Here is a 22,187-nt window from a genome sequence, read left to right on the forward strand (position 1 = left end):
ATGTTAATATTTTTACATGCACGGAGGCTTCATAGAAAACAAGTGAAAACCCAAAGAAGCAGTTAGACTCAGGGACTGTAACATTTTTAAAAAGTGTGATAAATTGTAGAAAAGCAAATAGACTAAGGAATGGGGGGTTTGGGCTTCTAGTAGTGATAAACTGAGGGAAACGAGTGGAAGATGAGAGTTATTTTAGTAAGGTTTGTTTATGCAGGTTCATCTCAGTGCCAGCTCTCCATTTCCAGTGATAAGGGTCATTCTCCCCATCCTGATACAGAAGAAGGGGGAGGGGGTTTTATGCCATCTTCACAAAGGGAAATTTATGCCCTATTTCTAGGCAGATAAGGGGAGGGCACAGAACTTTTCTTATATTTGTTGGTTCTCAATTTCCTTCAGCTCAAAATAATCCTTATGCCAACGTGGCCTATTTTGAGGCAGTACAGTCTAGACCACTTCATTACGTATTACATAAACATCTACCATGTATTTTGGGGGACTCTTTTAACTGAAAATGTCAGAAGTCCAATACAAATTCACTCACAAAATAATCTATTGAATCATTTACCTGGAAATGACCCCAAATCCATTAACTGATAAACAGATACATAAATTGTATACCCATACAATGAAATATTATTGTGCCATTAAAAAGAATACTGATATATACTTCAACATGCGTAAACCTTGAAAACAACCACCATCTTTTATTCCCACTGCTATACTTCAAACTTCAGTCCATTGACCCCACCATTTCTCACTGTTCATCAGTGTTCTGACTTCATGTTTGGAGCTACTTGTCCAGCCTAGATTTCATAGTCCCATCCTTATAATCACTCCTCTGCAAATATCTCCAACTCCTTTGCCCCTCTCTCCCTCTGTCATCCATGCACAGTGTCTTAGTCAGCTTAGGCTGCCATAATAATATACCATAGACTGAGTGCTTTAAACAACAGATATATATTTTCTCACAGGTTTGTAATCTAGAAGTCCCAGATCAAGGTCCAGCATCTTTGGCTCCTGGTGAGGGCTCTCCTCCTGGCTTGTAGATGGTCACCTTCTCACTGTGTTCTCACATGGCAGAGTGAGAGAAAGAGCTTTCTGGTGTTTCCTCTTCTAAGAACACTAATCCTATCAGGGTCCCACCCTTATGACCTGGTTTAACCTAAATTACTTCCTTATCCCAAATACAATCACACTGGGGTCTAGGGCTTCAACATATGAACTTTGAGGAAACACATTTCAGTCCATAGCACCTAGAAAACCGCATCTCTAGATGAATCCAACCATGCACTTTCTCCATTCTTGCCCCAAACAGGTAAACTTTGCTAGAAAAAAAATTCACCCAAATGAATAGATTGGTTTCCCTTGAAACTCATGATCACAAATCTCAAAGAGCACACAGCCATGTACCAATGTCTGGCAATCCCATCATGTTTCCTAAGCAGATTCACTTTTCTATCCCCCAAAATAACTTTCTTCCTAAACTTCATATATCTTCTCTTTCCCCCAACCCCCAAATCTCAGCTACTGGCCTTACCTCAAACTTCATTAAAGATACTGAAGTAAGACAAATTTCCTTGATTCTCCCTTAGGCAAGCCTTCAAACTCACCTACATTTTCTCCTATCCCCACCTTCTCTCCCATTTCAGTGAAGGAAACTTTCCTCCCATTATGTGTAAAACAGGATGTTAAATGAGGACTTTTCCTACTGTACCAGAATTTTGGTTAAGGCTCCAAAAATGAAAATAATCAGTGATAATTACCCCAACATTCTACAAGATCCAAGACAGCAGAACCAGTCCATGATTATCAACTCCCATCACCCATTCCAGCCAAAACAGAGGACGCTAACAATTTGGAACTCGAATTAAAGAAAGTTATGTAGGTAGAGACTTGCCAGCCTAGTTAGGAAAGATGTGGCATTTTCCTGCCCTTTCCATGGAGGAATACAGAGCCACCCTGCTCATCCCACCCTCAACCAAACTAAGCAATGGGAGCTCAAGAGAACCACTGAAAGAGAATTAGAAAAATATTATTTCCTTCCCCAACTAAACATTTATTAAGCTATAGAATAGACTTCCCTGGCGTCCAGTAGTTAAGACTCCATGCTTCCACTGCAGGGAGCACAGGTTCGATCCCTGGTTGGGGAACAAAGATTCTGTATGCCGCGTGGCACAGCCAAACAATTAAAAAAAAAAAAAAATAGCCCTGTGATGCCATGAAATAGGAGCAAACACAGTAAGAGAGTTCTCAGGAAGGCTTGACATATGTCTCCTAGAGCTGGAGGACTGGAATAAAGAATTTGAATCCATTTTTTTGATGTTTGCTGATGACTTGTAACCCTCACTGTCCCTCTTATCCTTGTGCCTTACATCTGGGACACTGTTAAGAAAGCTCAAGTGCTCCCTCCTTTTGCAGCAGTGGGAAATTCAAAGCACACAAACCTCTGCCCACCCACACATAGGGACACTCACCCCTGCCCCACTTCATAACCACAATAGAAACTCCAAGCCAGTCTCCTTTCCCGGCTTTCTCAAGCCATTTTCAAATCAGCTTGTGAAGTCTGTCTTGCTTCCCCCATAAGCCTTATTAGGTAAGTAATACACCTTTTCATACTCACTTGGTATGTGGATGGAGGAGGGGGTGGAGGTGTCACATCAGTCTTGACATCCAACCAAATTTTGGGTGAGAGTCCATCCTGCTACTACAAAGTGGTCATACAGGGACATTTAAGGATATGGACTCTAGTGCCTGCTTCCCCCATAAGAGAATTTGGAGGCCAGAGACTGACTGGAGCCACCTGCAATGGCAGGGCAAGAAAAGAGGTCAGTGGTTGAAATAAGCTACAGTGCTACCAGTTTGGGGGGAAAGGATGTGTGAGTTTGTGTGCCAAGAGAACCCAGGGAAGCTATTTTGATGAAAAGCCAAGACAAAAGGATCTCAGCAGTAAGAAGCTGTGCAATAGAACACCAGGAGCAGAAGCTGGGAAGGTCACAAAATGTCACCCAGAAAGTATCCACATTAGGAAACTGTGCAGTTTGGTGGTCTCAGCAGAGGTGGTCCCACAATACACCCCACATCACAGCCAGGTTTTAGATGCCTGCAGTAATGGGGGACATGAAAACCAGACAGTGTCAAATAAGGACTCCATTGGCTCCAGAAACTGAAATCTTTCATCTCTCTCTGCTCTCTCCTCCTTTGTCCCAATCCTGGAAGAACCATAAATTATGGAGGCAAGATGAGGCTAAAAAATAAAATAATGAAAGAACAAATTCTACTTTTTCTTCACCTCTCTGGACTAGTGGAGAGGAGAGGTCTTGAATTACATGTGAGACCTCTGGCTTCTGCTTAGGATGCAGAAATCTTGAAACAGCATCCCATCCTTATAAATAACAACAACTGACAATCTGGAAATTCACAACTCTTCTAGAACCCATTAGAGAGCTAAAATGACAGAGTAACCAGATAATCTGAAACCTAAGGAAAGATAAGAGCCTCCAAAGAGAGACAGGACATGAGCCCTTGCTTACCTGGTACAGTCACCAAAAGACATTGGCAAGAAGAATTCAACTACCATTTTTAACCAATTGCTAAAGGCCAAGTGTGGGCTGCCAAAAGACTATAGAACCCCTGGACACTGCAGATACAAGACGAATTCACAACCACTCACAGGCTCTTCTCCGTGGACCTCACTGGGCACTCACAAAAAAGCCTAGGATGAGAGCAGGAGTCCTGAGAAAGTGTCCTTCCTGGTGCAATCCTGGAGAAGGAGGACAGCAGTCACTGCGGGAAAGGCAGAAGCCCCACTGGATCCTTCTCCCTTACCTTCCCATAGGAAAAAAAGCCTTACCCACTGTGGGAAGGTAAATGTTGTCACCCTGATGCACTGTGAAAACCCACTGCACATGGGAGAAGAAACAACATAACCCTTTACCTCTGGGGAAGAGGCAGAATACATGCTGGGCCCAGAATCACACCTGGAAGAGGGGCTTCAGCACTGAGAATGCTACTCCCACCCAAGATCCAGGGAGATAATACCTTCCTAAGACTGAGGGTTAATCAGAACAGCATACCCCTCAACTCTCACCTCCAGAGTAACATGCTTCTAGTAACAAGTAACGGTGTTCTACTGCTGAGACACAAAAGAGTGAAGAGAGACTCTCTCTGAGGAGCAGGAAAGGGAAGCAGGAAACAGAGGGCATACTCAAACGAGTTCTAAGAGAATTTAATGAAAGGACTATTTAGAGAGGGGAAGGCAGATTCTGGAACTAACAATGAGGAACGATGAGGCACTGAGAGATGGGCAACAGGAGGAAGCTGTTAAGGCTTGAAGCAGCAAGGAGGAGAAACAGTGTAATTGGCGTGATAGCTAGAGTCAAGCAAGCAGGGCCACCTGGAAGGTGCTGCAGTGACAGGCGGAAGCAGTCACTGCCACATCACAAGGAATAAAGGTTCTGTGCTTTTAATTTCTCTCTCCTCTAGTCCTTTGATCTCCTGCTGGTGTCTCCCACTGGCTGACCCAACCAAAAGTCAGAGGGCCAGGAAGTCAGGGTGTTACAGCCATAAATCAGCCCCTTGCGGTACAGGGCAGAGCTGAAAAGGGTAGAAAATGGACGGAGCAGGTGCAAATGGAAAATACCTAGCATAGTACATCCTAGCTTTCCTCCTGCAACAAGGTTGACTCCATTTCCATAGACTTGGCAGCCTCTCCCTCCTTAGGGCTCAGACCCAGGCCTCTTCTTTCTTTCTAACCTCTCTCTAGGTGATATCATGCATTTCCATGGCTTGTGACATCGTTGGTATGCTGATTACTCTTATTACTCTAGGTCCTCTCCTTGAATCAGCTCCAACCATTTTGACAGCGACTGCCACATTCTTGCTTACCACTCTCTAGCCACACTGGCTTTTCCATATGTCCTCACAGAAGCCAAACCCTTTCCCGACTTAGGGGTAACCATCCCCCTGCAAGTGGCTTCTCCCACCTGGCCCCCATGTCTCAGAAGCCATCTCCTTCTCATCCTTCAGGCTGGCTTAAATGTTTCCTCCTCAGGAAGTGTTTCCCTGGGCACCTTATTTGATGTAAATTATGCCTTCATCCCACTATTTTCTATCTTCACATCTGCTTATCCCCTTCTTAGCATGAATCACACTCTAGTTTTTCTGTTTGTTTGGTTGTGTTTTTGTCAATCTCTCATACTATATTGCAAGCTCCATAAAGCAGGGATTTTTATGCCCTATGACTGTCTTGACACCCTTATATCCTCTGAGCCTAGGATATAGTGCCTGACATAAAGCAGGTATTTAATAAATATTACATTGGGACTTCCCTGGTGGCTCAGTGGTTAAGAATCCACCTGCCAATGCAGGGGACACAGGTTCGATCCCTGGTCCGGGAAGATCCCACATGCCGCGAAGCAACTAAGCCAGTGCACCACAACTACTGAGCCTGCGCTCTAGAGCCTGCAAGCCACAACTACTGAGCCCACGTGCCACAACTACTGAAGCTCACAAACCTAGAGCCCGTGCTCCACAACAAGAAAAGCCACCATGATGAGAAGCCTGCACATTGCAACAAAGAGTAGCCCCAGCTCACTGCAACTAGAGAAAGCCCACACGTAGCAACGAAGACCCAACATAGCCAAAAATTAATTAATTAATTAAAAATAAATAAATATTACATTTTCCACGTGCCAGGGACCATGCTTAGTTCCATAAAAATAAGGCTGCATTTAAATCCACATAACAACCCTAAGAGGTAGATATTCTTTTCATTCTCATTTTACAAATGAGGAAAAGGAGGTATAGAAAGGGTAAGTGACTTACCAAGAGTCACACGTTTAAGAGGTGACAGAGGTGAGATTCAAACCTAGACAATCTGATTCCAGAGCCAGCCCTTTTAACCACTATGCAGTACCTATTCCCACATTCATTTCCATGGGTGAAATAATGACTATGTGAATTAATAAATAAGTGGGAGGACAGACAGACTGTACCCATAAGTCAGTCTGGGGAAGTCTGAGAAAACAGTATTGAAGCTGAGACTAGAAGACTGAGTTTGCAAGACTGACACTTGAGAGGGGATGTGTGCAAAGCACAGAGAATCATACATGCAAAGGCACGGAGGCAAAAGAGAAGGTGATATGTTAGAGAAGAACAAGTAGTTCAGTTTACTTGTAATATAAAATGAGGAGAGGGGGGCTTCCCTGGTGGTCCAATGGTTAAGACTCCACATTTACACTACAGGGGACACTGGTTCGATCCCTGATCAGGGAACTAGATCCTGCATGCCATGTGGTCAAAAAAATAAAATAAAATAAAAATGAGGAGAGGGAGATAAAGAAGTAGGGTAGTAAGTCAAAATTGATGAGGCTGAATAGGAAAAAATTTCATAGTCCACACAAAGCAGTTGAGATTTTATCATGTAGATTAAAGATTTAGGAAGCCATAGAAGAAGTTTAATCAAGATGGAGACACAGGGGCTTCCCTGGGCTTCCCTGGTGGCGCAGTGTTTGAGAGTCCGCCTGCCGATGCAGGGGACGCGGGTTCGTGCCCCGGTCCAGGAGGATCCCACATGCCGCGGAGCGGCTGGGCCCGTGAGTCATGGCCACTGAGCCTGCGCGTCCGGAGCCTGCGCTCCGCAACGGGAAAGGCCACAACACTGAGAGGCCCGCGTACCACCAAAAAAAAAAAAAAAAAAAGATGGAGACACATTTAGGTTTGTGATTTAGAAAGCTCCCTCTGGCAATGGTGTTGAGCAGACTTTGTTAATGCTGAATATGCTACATTCTTTCAAGAAAAAAAAAATTTCATGTAACCCTTCAGTGTCCGAAGATACTTTTTATTATGTTGCTTAAATATGCACAAATATATAAGAAAACATAAGTTCCTTATTCTGGTAGCTTAGTCATAAAACTAAAATAAATAAATAAATAAATATTTATCAATATTAAACCAAACTACAAACCAAATTAAATTTTAATTAACAATCATTTAATGCAATGGTGTTTTACTTAAATGAAATTGCTACTCAGAGGGTGCAGTGGTATTAACTATTTTGATGCAGCTTCATTGGAGTTTGAAGAAAAGAGAAAAGGAGATCTGAAAAACATTGCTGGTGGATTTAAATTGGATCACCGTTAATGTGCTTCAAGGTAAAGAAACTGATTTTAAATTATATTTTGACTCTCAAACTAGACTTGGCAGAACTATACTTCTAGAATGTGAGGTTCAATTTCAGATTGAACCTCATGGGTCATAGCTTCAGTAGCTACAACCACAAGAATTTAAACATTTTATACGTTTCTTTCTACGTCAGTCTTAAAATGCTTAATGTAAACATAGCCTGATCATCTGTATGACTACTTCATAATAATGCTCTGCCACAAGATTTCACTATCCATATTTGCCTTGGAGTTTATGATCCAATTACTACCATTTCAATTATTTTGGATTGGTGTGAGCAAACAGTTGGGTTTAATGTGCACATTCTGCTTTCTAGCATTTCCAACTGGATGAAAGCTAACCGATCCATGGTTAGTTTCTGAAGGAAAGAAGGTTGTTCAGTATTTCAAACAGAGGAAACTAGAGGGAAAATTAAGAAAAGGCTGAATTACATAAAAAGGAATGAAATTGGGTCACTTGTAGAGACTTGGATGGACTTAGGGACTGTCATACAGAGTGAAGTAAGTCAGAAAGAGAAAAACAAATATCGTATATTAACGCATATATGTGGAATCTAGGAAAATGGTACAGATGAACTGGTTTGCAAGGCAGAAATAGAGACACAGATGTAGAGAACAAATGTATGGACACCAGGGGGGAAAGCGGGGTAGGGTGGTGGTGGTGGGATGAATTGGGAGATTGGGATTGACATATATACACTAATATGTATAAAACAGATAACTAATAAGAACATGCTGTATAAAAAATAAATTAAATTAAATTTTTTAAAAGGCTGAATCAAAGCTGAATCTACCATTTATTGAGTTGTTGACAATGTGCCATGTACTATGATAAACATCTTACATCCTCTGTCATGTTTAATCTTTACAAAAATCCTTTGAGATTTGTATTATCCATTTCTACAGATGAAGAAACTGAGGCTCAGAGAGATAGGGTCAGACAACTAGCAAATGGCAAAGCCAAGACTGGCACCATTCAGGACTAACTTTGTTACCGATTCCCAATGGGTCGGAGACCTCTCAATGGGTCTATGGGTCCTTTGCCTGGAGTTGAAAATGTCAATCAAATGAAACCAGATTTGGTATAGCACAGCAGAAACTTAATTCATTCATCAAGGAATGGAGAAGGGAGATACTCTGTCATTCGTACCAGTCCCTGAGAGCTAATGGATCCTTGCCTTGATATATCTCTTTGTTTATTTCCAAATCACCTGGTGTTTGACAGAGTTGTTTTGTAGCTCTGCTTTAAGAGATATGCAGTGGTCAACTGTCCTGAACCAGCTCTGACTTGACCACAGGAACGCACCTACACACACAAGACCTGGAAGTATCCAAAAGCTACCTCTGCTTAATTACTGTGCTATAATCTCTGCCCAAAGGGAGGATTTGTATTCTGCTAGGCACAATTCATGCCTTGTGCAAAGAAGCATGGAAAACTGCGTATGCCCCAGCTACCCCCAGCTGCCCCTGGAAATCTCTACCCTTTCCTACAGCCCTGATGACTTATCTGCCTATTACCCCTTAAAATTCCCTTACTCCCCTCCCTTTGGGGAGAAGGTATTTCTAGAGCATGAGCTCTCCTTTCTCAATTCCTTAATCAATAAAAGTTTCTGCTGTGCTATACTGAACCTGGTTTCATTTAAGTGGCATTTGCAACTCCAGGCAAAGGACCCATTGAGGGGTCACTGACCCTTTGGGGATTGGTAACAACTTCAAGTCTATGCTCTAAACTACTAGGCAATACTGCCTAAATGAAAATGATTATATAGTACTTAGGTACTCTACCAAAAGGTGATTTAGTATTCTTATTTTATAAATCTAAAATCATGTTGAATTGCGGCAGGTAGATTCTGATAGATTTGTCCTTATAACAGGTCTCAATGGAATGGTCTTGGAAACACTGGCAACAAGGTAAAGTCAAAGGTAGAGGAAGAGGCAAAAACTACTTTAACACTAAATACCTATAAATAGAGTTAACAGTAATCCCTTCTATTGGCATGGAAATTCCAAATCAGTGATAATAGCTCTTGAGAGCAAGGTATAAGGGAGCTGCTTTGCCACCAAATATTATAATTTGTCTGTCTGGAGTTAACACTTTTTGTTCTTAAAACTCTGCTTGAATGTGCATTGGATTTTGTTTGGATTTCTTTGGGGGGGATGGGATTATGACCTTAAAAGAGTAATATGACCCTCACAGTAGAAAAATGATCATTGGTTCATTCCAGGAACCACGTAAAGATTTTCCAACAGGCAGATTAAGAGGGGTGGGAGAAATTTATCCACCCCCTAGAAATGGATCAAATTCAAATTCCAAAAACCTTTTTCATTTTCCAAAACATTTTTTTTAAATAGTAGCAAGCACTTTGCATTTAAGAGTTGGTTTAGAAAGTATTAACACTTGACCAAAACAGGCAGAGGAATAAACTGCTAAATATTATCAGTGGAAAGGAAGATGAATCCAAAATGATCATAAAGATATACAAAATGACGATATAGGTCAACAAGAAGTGAAATTAACTTACTAGAAATAAATTAACGCAAACCTTTGTAGTAATATATTTGTTGCTTGAATTTATAAAATAAAAGCCAGGGCGAAGGAGGGGAGAGAGAAAGATCTCTTTCCATGGCCCACTGCGCAAATTCTCCTAATTCTCAGCTCCCATAAGCCAAATAATAATGTGTTTTCTGATTACTTCTATTACTACTATATTTACTCTACTTATTAAACACTTATATTATTCTAGGACTTTCTTTTAAACTACTATAGCAAAACAAAAAACAACCAAAAAGCCCACATTATTTTTCTAATTGTTGTTCATTGGCTAATACGGAAAGAAGGACTGGTTAAGTCACAATCGCGTTCAGATAGGTTTGGCCCTCTCTAGGTTTCGTAGAAAGCGGCCCGGTATCCGCTTCCCCGGCGTTCCCCACTGCACCGCGGAAACGAAACTGCATTAGGCTCCGCCCACTACCTGCTGAGCAAGCCAATCAGGGCGCAGCCCGGGCTGAGCGCTTGCCGGGTGTCATGGCGGCTTGCAGGCCTTGCTGCTCGTGCGTCTGGCTCCGGCCACTGGGCCATGGTCCCCTCCGTCTGCCAGGGCGGGGTCGGACACTCACCCAGTTGCAGGTGCGAGCACTATGGGGTGGCGCGGGGTCGCGAACCGTGGCCGTGGACTTAGGCAGCAGGTAAGGAACGGTGTGCGTTCTCTGTTCTTTCACAAGGCATCATGACAGGCCAGCCCGAGTACATTCACCTCCTAGAGTAGGAATCCGACACCCCAGGTCTCTTTCCTCCTCTTTATCCCAAACCTAAATTCCAAATTTCCCTTTCCGGATTTTGAGTCTGTCTCTTGGCACCCTCCTTCTCGCGCTGTCTCAGCCTCGTGCCCTTTGCTTTTTGTTCCTCCCTTCTGCCCCACTCCGGGCTTCTTTTCCCCAGCTGAGTCTGTCCACCTGTTTTCCGTTCCCTTTATTTTCGGGGACTCCTGGGCTATGAAATGAAAAGATAATGCGTTGATCATTGATGCTTACGTCATCCAATTCAGTTTACTGCCTAAAAAGCTTGGCCTGTATGACCCTGGGTAGAAAGGGAAGGGCAAGGTCAGTTTATTGAACGCCGGTTATATGATACTCTCATGTTTAAGCCTGTAGTAAATGTATTAAAACAGAGGCTCAGAGAAGGTTAGGTAGCTTGCTCAGAGTCAACCAAAGCTAGTACTATGAGGCTAGGTGGATTTTGAACTTGTTTTTCAAACCGTTACTCTCTTTAGGGGTCTGTCTGCCAGAATTCATGTCGAAAATCACTTTTTAAAAACTACCGGATTCATTTTTAGAATAAATAAAACTGCTAATGCTTACTTTATATATCTACACCTTTCACATGTACTTTTAAAAAAACTTTGATCCTAGTTCATACAAAAGCCAGAAAATCTGGCTTTGAATCCAAGACTTCCTCCCTAAGTTACTGAATGATCTTTAAACAAGTTACTTCACCACTTTCGGCCCCCCTCAGCCCTCCCTCTCTGCCCCGCAAATGAAGAGACTGAATTAGATAAAGATTCAGCAAACTTTTTCTGTAAGAGGCTAGATAGTAAATATTTTAGGCTTTGTGGGCTGCATACTGTATCACATATTCATGTGTGTTTACAAACCGTCTAAAAATGTAAGAAACAGTCTTAGGTGAAAGGCTGTAAAGAAACATGCTGTAGTTTGCTGACCTCTAGGCTAGATGATCTCTAACGTCTTTCCACCTCTGGCATTCCTTGATTTTGATTTTTTGAGGGAAAAGATATCTCTTCCATTCTTCAAGGACCGAACATTTATTCTTCTCTGAAGAAATGCCCCAGAACATTTTACTCAACAGACATTTCCTATTTGTTAGGCAGGAGGGACTCAAAGCAACAAGATTAGCCTCTGCCCTCCAAATTTTTCATGAATAATCTACTTTGAATCTTTCATTTATTAGTCAACCTGGACCTCTTTTGTAACCTCTTTTTAAACCTGTGTTGTGTGTTGTAACAATGAGATTCATAAATATCATACCTGCTGGGTAAATCAATTATTTTCTTTGTCATAAGTTTGTTGTTTGCAGCAAACTTTTTTGGGTGATTACTATGTACCACATACTTTATACTTGTTATGTGTATTCTTTACAGTGCCCTAGGAGGTTGTATACTACTGTGGTAAATGTATTTAATACTTACAGTAACCTTTGGGGTAACTTTAATTTTCATTTCAACAAGTTATTTTTGAGCATCTACGATATTGAGTTACAAGGCACTAGAGATTGTTTGATGAGGAAGTAAGATAAACAGAGGTTCAGTGCTGAGAAAATCAGTGTGGGAAAGGTATTAGGTATGAACAGGGTGCTGAAGGAGCACAGAGGGATGTTTATCACACCCTAAAGCTTACTGTTCAAGGTGAATCCTGAAAGGCAAGGAGAAGGTAGCAGAGAAAGTGGCAAGCGCAATTGCAGAGAAGTGAGAGAGTGCGTTGAGTAACTACAAATAACTTACTGTGGATGGAGTGAAAAGATGAAATGTGAGTTAGCAACAAAGCAAGGCCAAATCTTAAAGGTGGATGTTTTGTTTTGTTTTGTTTGCAGGGGTGGGGGTGGGGTGAGTTTTGTATCAATACTACTGAATTTTTCTTGGTGGAAGTTGGAGTAAGGTGGTTACATTCCATACCATTTTGCAAGTGTTTCTAAAAATGTTCTTTAAGCCTATCTCTCTCCCTGGAGTTCTACTTCCTGTGGCAGATGGCTCCTCTTTTCCCTTCTATCTTCCTAAGCTGCCTCCTCCCACTCTTCTGGCCACCAATAGGATCTCCCTGCTCATCTTATCCTTTTTATTATTTATTTTTTTCAAAAGTATTTTTTGATTAGGTATTCACTCACATGGTTCAACATTTAAAAAGCTCAAAAATCTCCTTCCCATACAGTTCCATAGCCACCCAGTTCCACTTGCCACTGATGTGTTAGCAATCTATTATGTATTAATATTTGAAGGTATTTTATACATAAATGTTTGGCAAGTAAACTGATAAGAGGTAAAATCTACCATGAAATACAAAACTAATAACAGATTTGCACCAAAAACAACTAAAAGTGCATTAACAGAAAATATTACATAGGTCAGTTAGCACCAACTGAGATGAGACAATGGAAAGTAACCACCTGGTTCTTTACATACTATAAATTGCACACACCTGGGGAAAAAACAGTTTAAATTAGGGCAATCACCAAGGCAGAACCATAGGACTATCTGGTGGGTGGTCTAGGATCCCTAAAGGAGACACTGGCTAGACTCAAGAGAGGGAACAAAGAAAGTAGGAGGATTTGGTATTTGACTATAAATCAAGCATGGGTTTGAGAACATTTGGGGTACTGCAGAGCTGGTTTGTTTGCTTGTTTGTTTTTCTCTCACCAACTCATTCAGTCCCCATTGTAAATACAGTCATCCCTCAGTATCTGTGTGGAATTGGTTCCAGGACCCGCCGTGGGTACCAAGATCCAAGGATGCTCAAGTCCCATAGTCAGGCCTCCCTATTCATAGTTCTGCATCAGATGATTCAACCAACCGAAGACTGTGTTTACTAAAAAAAAAAATCCATGTATAAGTGGACCCTTGCAGTTCAAACCCATGCTGTATATTAGCTTTAGAAGCTTTTAACAGTGCTTCCCTGGCTCCACTTCTCTCCTGGTTTTTGATACAATTGGGAAGGCTTATTCTTAGCCAGGATGGATAGTCCACTCCTTGGCTCAGCCTTGTCAGTATCCGTACTCTCTTCCTTGATACACTCGTTTGTCAGTTGGCAGACATCTGGGTTGTTTCCATTGGGGAGCTGTTATTAATAATGCTGCTGTGAAGGTTCATGTGCAGATTTTTACATGGACATATGTTTTCATTTCTCTTGGATATATACAGGAGTAGAATTGCTGGGTCATATAGTACTTCTTTGTTAACCTTTTGTGGAATTGCCAGATTATTTCCCAAAGCAGATGCACCATTTTACATTTCAATCAGCAGTGTATGAGAGTTCCAATTTCTCCACATCATCATCAACACATAACATCCTAATAGATGTGAACAGTATCTCATTGTGGTTTTGATTTGCATTTCCCTAGTGGCTAATGATGGTGAGCATATTTTCATTATTTGTTGGCCATTTGTTGATCTTCCTTGAAGAGACATCTGTTCAAATCCTTTGCCAGTTTTTAAAACTGGGTTTCTTTTTATTGTTAAGTTGTAAGAATTCTTTACATATTCTAGATACAAGTCCCTTATCAGGTATATGATTTCAAAATAATTTCTCCTATTCTGTAGGTTTTCTTTCACTTTCTTGATAATATTCTTTGAAGCATGAAAGTTTTTAATTTTGATGAAGTCAGATTTATCTATTCTTTTCCTTTTGTTGTGCTTTTGATGTCATCTATAAGAAGACGTTGTCTAACCCAAATTTATAAAGATTTATTCCTGTGTTTTTTCCTTAGAGTTTTATAGTTTTAACTTTTACATTTAAGTCAATAATCCATTTTGAGTTAATTTTTATTTATAATACGAGGAAAGGGTCCAACTGTATTAACTTTTTTGCATATGGATATCCAATTGTCCCAGCACCATTGGTTGAAAAGACTGTTTCTTTCCCCCGTTGACTTTATCTTGGCGCCATTGTAGAAAATGAAGGTGTCTGCAGTCAATCTTGGAGTTTATATTTGGAAAGCAATGAGGGAAGTTTTAAAGGATTTAAGGAGAGAAATGATCTAGTTTGTGTGGTAAAAGGCTACTTTAATCAACAAGGCAAGGGTGGTAAAACAAAAGAGACTAAGGTGGTAAATGGGAAAAACACTTAAGAAGACAGCTTCTGGGGATATATGTATACATATAAATGATTCACTTTGCTGTACAGCAGAAACTAACACAACATTGTAAAGCAACTATACTCCTCTAAAAATTATTTAAAAAAAAAAAGAAGAAGAAAGCTTTTGCACCCCAGAAATACTGTGTCATTCAGATTATCCTGTGCCTTGGTTTCTATGTTTTTCCTAAAGCAGCTCTTAAATTCCCCTGTATCTTCAATAATGATAGTGAACTCTATCCCTTTTTAGTTTGTTTTTTGCTGGTTGGGGGCCTGTGGGGCTTGGTAACCTTTAGTTCTTCTATTAGAATCTTTAATTGCTTTATACTAAGCTGGGAATTGTACTGATGACCTAAGTCCTTTTGTATTGAATTTTTATTTTAAACAGAAAATTAGAAATATCCTCTGGAAAACTGGCCAGATTTGCAGATGGCTCTGCTATAGTACAGGTAAAAAGTCCAAGTTGTTAAATTTTCATCTTAAAAATGGTTATCAAGACTGGTACTGAATATCTTTACAACATCATGTAACTTCTTAGAATTTTGGTATTGGAAATTGATTCAGACCATTTCTAGTGTCAGAACCATTCCAGACAACCAGTGAGTCAGAGGACTAGGTATATTAAATGAACTTTAAGATCTCTTCCAAACTTGGGGTTCTGTTTTATTCTTGTAAACTCTGTAATGCTTTTCTAGAGAAAGTAATTTTACAGGTTTCTTCAATAGTAATACTTGGGAAATTTTTTATAGGCTAAATTTCCTAATAAGAAGTAGAAAATATGATTGGATGTGACTACGCTATCAGTGAGCCTTTTCCCTTTACTTCTGTTGCTTTTGAAAAACTTAGTGACTATTCTAATACAGATCATGATCATGCAGAAGGGATTAAGATCGGACTACTTGTGAATAATTATTTTCATAGTCATTGTGTCATGGAATAACATTTCTTTTCCCTTCATTTAACTGAGGGAGGATTCAGTCATTCACTGCTTATATGTTAATATCTGATTTTAAAAAAATTTACCAGTGTTGTTGTTTATGTTTAACTAAGTCAGGTGACACTGCAGTGATGGTCACAGCGGTCAGTAAAACAAAACCTTCACCTTCCCAGTTCATGCCTTTGGTGGTAAGTATTTGCTGATTTTTCTGAACTGTAGCATAAATATATATATTTATAGCATAAATATAGAATTTGTAGTATTTTCGTCCACTGTCTAGTGAGTACAAAGTGTACTTTGCACAATAAAGGATTTTCCTTAATTGTTTGATACTGAGTCATTAAAAGAATTTAAAATGATTGCTTCATAACCAATTCTCATATTAGTGGTAAGCATACTTTACAAGGTCCAAGTTCATTAAGTTGACAAAAACAGTGGAAGTGCACAAGTACTTTCATGTTTAATAAGGAATGAATTCATTGCTTTCATAAATTTCCCTTTAGTATGAGTCTGCAAGTATATGTTTGGTGAAGAGTAAAGAACTCATTAGTATTTTATGGCTTCTTTTATTATGAAAAGGGGAATGCAGTTATATCTAAGAGAGGTAATACAAAAAAGGCAATGTTGAACTTGACCAGGATAAGCTACTGTGGGAAGTAGGGACGCTACACAGTCATCTGACTAAGTGGAAGGCTTTTTAAAAATCCATTTGCTGAAACATTTCTATCAGCTCTCCTTTCCCTAAGAGATACAAAACACTAAAAGTAAACAAAATGTTCTCCACTTGTAGTCTGGAATATGCTGTTGCAAGCTCAGGAGAATTGTACCTATATAGAAATTCTTGGGGAATAGTTTGCTACTACAAAAAGCAGTCGAATGAACTGCATTTTCATTGCTGCTTCAGGTTGACTATAGACAGAAGGCTGCTGCAGCAGGTAGAATTCCCACAAACTATCTTAGAAGAGAGATTGGATCTTCTGATAAAGAAATTCTTACAAGTCGAGTAATAGGTAAGATATTAAGATAGAGGCATTAATCCTCTCTGATAAGCCTGTGTTAGTATCTCTTTTCTTCCATCTGTATTCTACAGTATCTCTTAAATTTTCTTTCACTACATTAACACTGCCTAAGATTATTTACTTTCTGTATCCCCTCACTCAAATGTGGGCTCCATGAGAGAAAAAACTTTTTGTTTGTTTAATACTGAATCCCCTATACCTGGCATACTGCCCAGCACAAAATAGGCATTCAATAAATATTTGTTGACTAAATGAATGAATCTCTATTAATCACATAAATTCTGTGGCCCACGCCTCTACTCTGTTGAACCTATCCTGAGTATTTTCCATTTTTATGTTCAACATGGTAATTCCTGAAAGCATTATATTCATCGACTACTGAAATATGTTTATAACCTGTCAAATCTTCGACATCCTTAAATATTGAGGATCATTTGTAGTCTATAGCTCTTCTACCCAAAATTTCTACTTTATATTTATATGCATTCATCAGACACAGAAAACCAAGGAAGGATTTTCTTTTGGTCTACTGTTGGTTAAGTCTCTTTCCTCTGCTTATATAAATAAATAACAAATAAGCAATGAATTCTGATGCCTGTGGAACCAGAATGAAAAGCTGCTCCCCAATTTTACACTTGGGTGCTCTTGCCCTGCTAGTTTTTCATCTTTAGGGCATTATGTATATTAATATTAATATATGTATATTTACTGACCCTGTCAGTAAATTAGTCCAAGGGTTTTGTTTTTGTTATTATTGTTTTGTTTTATTGAATGGCTAGTTATATTATTTTTTAGCTTGTTTAATGAGGGAAAAGTTTTAAACTGTGAAGCAGCTTCTGTCAGTAACTATTTAATGTCTTTTCTTTTTTTGCTTTTGGCAGATCGTTCAATTAGACCTCTCTTTCCAGCAGGCTACTTTTATGATACACAGGTAGGTTCTGTTTTAGGTTTATTTGTTTCCAGGTCAATCAAAAATGACTTACTGAATCTCTATTTAATACTTCCTAGGCTAAACATTATAAACAGTACAAAATAAGAATTTTTGGTGATCCTGTTACATTTTACATTAAGTTTTTTTAAAAACAATAATTTTTAAAAGCTAACATTTATTTGGTGTCAATTTGAGCTGATACCTGAATTACGAGTAGGAATTAGCCAATGTAGGAGTGTAGGAAGATGGAATGGGAAGCACAGAAGCCCTAAGGCAGGAAAGAAGTTGGTAAATCTGAAGAAAGGTGAGAGTGATTGAGGTGGGTGGGGACAGTTCAGGCTGGGCCTTGAAGGTCATATTAGTAACAGACTAGGACAGTTGACACAACTAATCTTTATTACCTATTTTTATCACTGGGTCCTCTAAACCTCTACTTTCTTATATTTTAATACTTTGTGAATATTACTTTCTTTCAGAATAATGACCCATATACTTTAATTAAGTAACTATTTTATGTATTTGAGAAAAATAAATATGCCTTGCAAATTTCCCTTTGCAAGGATGTCACTGCCTCAAGAAGTTATTTTCCTAAGTACATGACATAGGCATATTATTACAGTGTAATTTATTTGTCTATGCTTAGCAAACAGAAGACAATATTTTTATGTAACATTTACTAACATAGCTAACATTTACTGAATACTTTCAACATGCTCAGTATTATAAATGCTTTACTCACAATATTTCCTATAATTTTCCTAAGAACTGTTTAGGAAGATGCTGTTATTTTTCCCTTTTAAAGATAATGAAACTTTTTGAGGCTCAATTTAAGTAATTTGTCAATGGTCAAGCATGTAGTTAAATGATAACCAGAATTAAGGGGTTTGACTACAAAGGCCCTGCTTTTAACCATATAGCGCTCCTATATTTTAGGACAAGATGTTAATCGAAATGATAATCCTCCCAAATCAAGCAGATTTTTTTTTTTTAAGTGCTGTGAATTTTTTCCCTTGCACCAGATCCTTTGTAATCTGTTAGCAGTAGATGGTGTTAATGAACCTGATGTCCTAGCAATTAATGGTGGTAAGTATAAAAATAAAGATTCAAATTATTACTGTTGTTTTTTTTTTTAAGTGATGAAATATTTTTATTTCAGCTCTTATTTTTTTCCTTTTTCCTTAAAGCTTCTGTAGCCCTCTCATTATCAGATATTCCTTGGAATGGACCTATTGGTAAGTTAGGTTTTGAAAATAAGAAACATTATATTTGTTTCAAGAAATAAGAGTAAGCATGCTATAGCAAGGGCATAAATTTATTGGCTCTGAATTATTATTTCTTAGGGAGTTGAATTAAATGACATTCTAAGAAGAGTCCTTTCAACATTTTGAGATATTTTTATCTTTGCTTTGGGTTTTGTTTCTTATAGCAGTATGTTATGGTGTTAAAGATTATTTTGTTTTTAGATACTGTGACTTCTTTGTTGCCTTTTCTGTTAGAGGACTTTCTCTTTTTTTGGACTGGGAAATTGTCAGAGTACATACTCTTTCAGGATAATACAAACATGTTTGTAACTTACAGCTCTTATAAGTTGTAATCATGCAATATACAAATGATTCTTCAAGTAAATAATTATTGACTGTCCTAAATGCCAGATACTGAGCTAAGCACCAAAGGAACTAAGGCAGACTAGGCATCAGCAGTACAAGATGAATGAGACAGTTCTTGGTTTCAGCATAAGTGAAACAGACAAATAATTATTGATATTTATAAACAATATTATAAAAGTATAGTCAGAGTGCTAAGAAAATGATAGAGAAGGGCGGGTTTAGTCTTGTGAGGTCAGGCTGTCAAGGAGAGCTCCTCAGAGTTATCGACATTTAAGCTGAACCTTAGTAGGGTCAGATTGTAAGCACTTGCCTTAGAGAAAGTACATTCTAGACCAGGAGAAGAACATGAGCATAATCACAGAGATGTAGAAGAAATGGTGTACTTGAGCAACTGAGTAAGGCCAGAGGTAGGGTGAGGTAGTATAATCTGTGGGCCTTAAATACCATGATAGAAATATGGATTTTACTGTGGTCACAATTGAAGATAGGGATTGAAGCTGTCACTAAGATGTCTTGAAAACTGAGTTTTTATTAAACAGTTGCCAATATTTTAATATGTTTTAGGGGCAGTACGAATAGGAATGATTGATGGAGAATGTGTTGTTAACCCAACACGAAAAGAAATGTCTTCCAGTACTTTAAATTTAGTGGTTACTGGAGCACCTAAAAGTCAGATTGGTAAGTAGTTTAAGTGGTAGATTTTTTTTTTTTTTTTTTTTTTTTTTTTTTTGCGGTACGCAGGCCTCTCACTGTTGTGGCCTCTTATGTTGCGGAGCACAGGCTCCAGATGTGCAGGCTCAGTGGCCATGGCTCACGGGCCCAGCCGCTCCGCAGCATGTGGGATCTTCCCGGACCGGGGCACGAACCCGTGTCCCCTGCATCGGCAGGTGGACTCTCAACCACTGCGCCACCAGGGAAGCCCCTAAGTGGTAGATTTATTCTGGATTTTACTTACAAGTTCTGGCTTCTTAAAAATGCATTTAAACTCTTTTTTTGTATGTGTGCTTTGTTAATTGGCCATAAAGATTTTTGTTTTATTGCTGCCCTATTTTGGTAGCGCTCTTGCTTCATATCAGATAATACCTAAAATTATAGACTGTTATACCACTCTAATTGAAATATACAAAAGTCATTATCAAGATAATTCTAGTAATTATTTTTAGACAGATAAGCTAGTCTAAAATTTGAAGTTCCAACTATGGTAGTAAATTAATTGTTTCATTCATTTAAATATTTTAATTTGGCTAATGCAGTCATTCTAAGTCTGTTTATTGTCCTCTGAGAAAGAGGTATCATATTTCCAGTAGGTGGAAAACTAGTAATAAAGTAGAAGAAATGCTCTGACCATGGGCCACCTTCACTCCTTCTACCTAAAATGTCATAATTGCATGAATGAAAATCAGGGGCTGGTTCTGTTGAAGAAGAATGGGCTTTAACAGTCCAAATGACCTTGGTTTGAAACCCAGCATCTGCCACAGTTAACCATGGACAAATTAATTAAGGTCTCTTAGCAGTTTATTCTACTATGTGACATGTGATGTCTGGAACTTTTTGACAATGGATCTTCTAATGTGGGAACATTTTGATGAAACGTAAACTATTAAACTTTTAGTTCTTTTTCTGTACAATTAATGTGTGAGACACCTCATTTCCAGCTTCTTTTGGAGTGTTAGTAATAAGTTAGAATTAGGTATTATCAATATATATGATAGACAAAACACATGAAACAGGAGTTGTGTATTGTCTACATGTTAGTTAGGGATTGTGTGGTTAAACTAAATAACAAGGCTTAAACAAGATAGGAACTTATTTTTCTCTCAAGTAACAAAAATTCAGAGGTAATAAGTCCAGGACAATTACAGCAGCTCCATAATGTCTTAAGAAATCTAGATTCTTTTTAGCTTTCTACTCTGCTATCCTCAGGGTGTGGCCCACATCTTCATACTTATGAACAGGCTACCAGAGCTCTGGCCAACTTTTCTAACTTTCTAACTTACAGGCAGGAGGAAGAAAAAAGAAAAAGGGGAATAGAAAAAGGAGTGTGCCCTCTGAGTAAGTCAGCCTCCCTTTTAAAGAACTTTCCCAGAAGTCCCCACATAGCAGTTTCCACTTACATCTTATTAGACAGAAGTGTGACACATCTGCATCCATGACTACAAGGGAGGCAAGGAAATGGTTTTTGGATTCTACCTTGAGAAGGTGGGGAACTATTGAAATATAGAGAGGATTCCAAAGATATGGGGAAGCTCTGAATAACGAATGACCCCTACATCATATTTGAGCATCTCAGAAAGGGCCTTGAGCAGAGTATTGGTTTACTATTTGAAGTTCACTTGGTCTCCATCTGAAATTTTTTTTGCTGAAAGTTACAATGTTCATTTAATTCCAATTAGTAAATCGATTTGGCTTCTTTACAGGGCCTTTATGATTAGAATCAAGGTTTGTAAAGTATCCGGCATAGTACCTAGTACCTAGTAAGCAAACAGTCAATACCTGCTATTACCATTAAGACACAAAATAAACTTGCTTCTAAATGGTCATATAGCTTCTATCTGCCTTAGAATTTGAACCCCTCTAATTTTAAATAGATATTGGAGGAATGAACTAAGGATCTTTACTGTATCTGTGGCATGCCACAGAAACCCGATAGGCAGCCTTCCAGCTGGCTGTTCTCACCCGTTCCTCTCTAGATGGAAGAATGAAACCAGAAACTGCTTAAACCATCACAGGGTAGTCTTGAGTAATTATAAGGAGGCTGAACGTGATTCAGAACCAACCTGTAAGGAGACTGGTTTCAGAAGTTACCAGCATCCATTTTATGACTTCCACATCACTATTTTCAGCCAGTACTCTGTACTTTTGTCAAGGTATACCAAATATACATCTGACCCCATGTTCATGTATTAAAGTTAATATTGGGTCCAAGTCAAATATCATCATCATGGAACTTCTGGGATACAAAACTACAAAAAAGTAATTGCTACCATTTCATTATTAAAATATTTAGGGCTTCCCTGGTGGCGCAGTGGTTGAGAGTCCGCCTGCCGATGCAGGGGACATGGGTTCGAGACCTGGTCCCGGAAGTTCCCACATGCCACAGAGCAGCTAAGCGCATGCGCCACAATTACTGAGCCTGTGCTCTAGACCTCGCTAGCC

At 39.1% G+C, this 22,187-nt stretch overlaps 2 protein-coding genes across 9 annotated transcripts in view; one reads left to right on the forward strand and one right to left on the reverse strand.

Moving 5' to 3' along the window:
- CCDC85A (coiled-coil domain containing 85A) overlaps positions 1-22,187 on the reverse strand; it is a 685,546-nt gene that overhangs the window by 624,272 nt on the left and 39,087 nt on the right. The gene's annotated exons all lie outside the window — the stretch shown is intronic.
- The window catches only part of PNPT1 (polyribonucleotide nucleotidyltransferase 1), a 40,131-nt gene continuing 28,120 nt past the window's right edge, over positions 10,177-22,187 (forward strand). The window contains exons 1-8 of one of the 4 annotated variants that reach the window (XM_067705016.1): positions 10,177-10,367; positions 14,926-14,986; positions 15,588-15,662; positions 16,379-16,484; positions 17,375-17,424; positions 18,444-18,507; positions 18,609-18,656; positions 19,596-19,709. In XM_067705016.1, coding sequence (XP_067561117.1) covers positions 10,207-10,367; positions 14,926-14,986; positions 15,588-15,662; positions 16,379-16,484; positions 17,375-17,424; positions 18,444-18,507; positions 18,609-18,656; positions 19,596-19,709 — 679 coding nt within the window. In that variant the 5' untranslated portion in view covers positions 10,177-10,206. The remainder of the gene's footprint in view (positions 10,368-14,925; positions 14,987-15,587; positions 15,663-16,378; positions 16,485-17,374; positions 17,425-18,443; positions 18,508-18,608; positions 18,657-19,595; positions 19,710-22,187) is intronic. The other 3 variants (XM_067705015.1, XM_067705017.1, XM_067705018.1) reach the window with 3 other exon arrangements.

Source organism: Pseudorca crassidens, chromosome 14 (assembly GCF_039906515.1).
Source record: "Pseudorca crassidens isolate mPseCra1 chromosome 14, mPseCra1.hap1, whole genome shotgun sequence".
Classification (NCBI taxonomy): Eukaryota; Metazoa; Chordata; class Mammalia; order Artiodactyla; family Delphinidae; genus Pseudorca; species Pseudorca crassidens.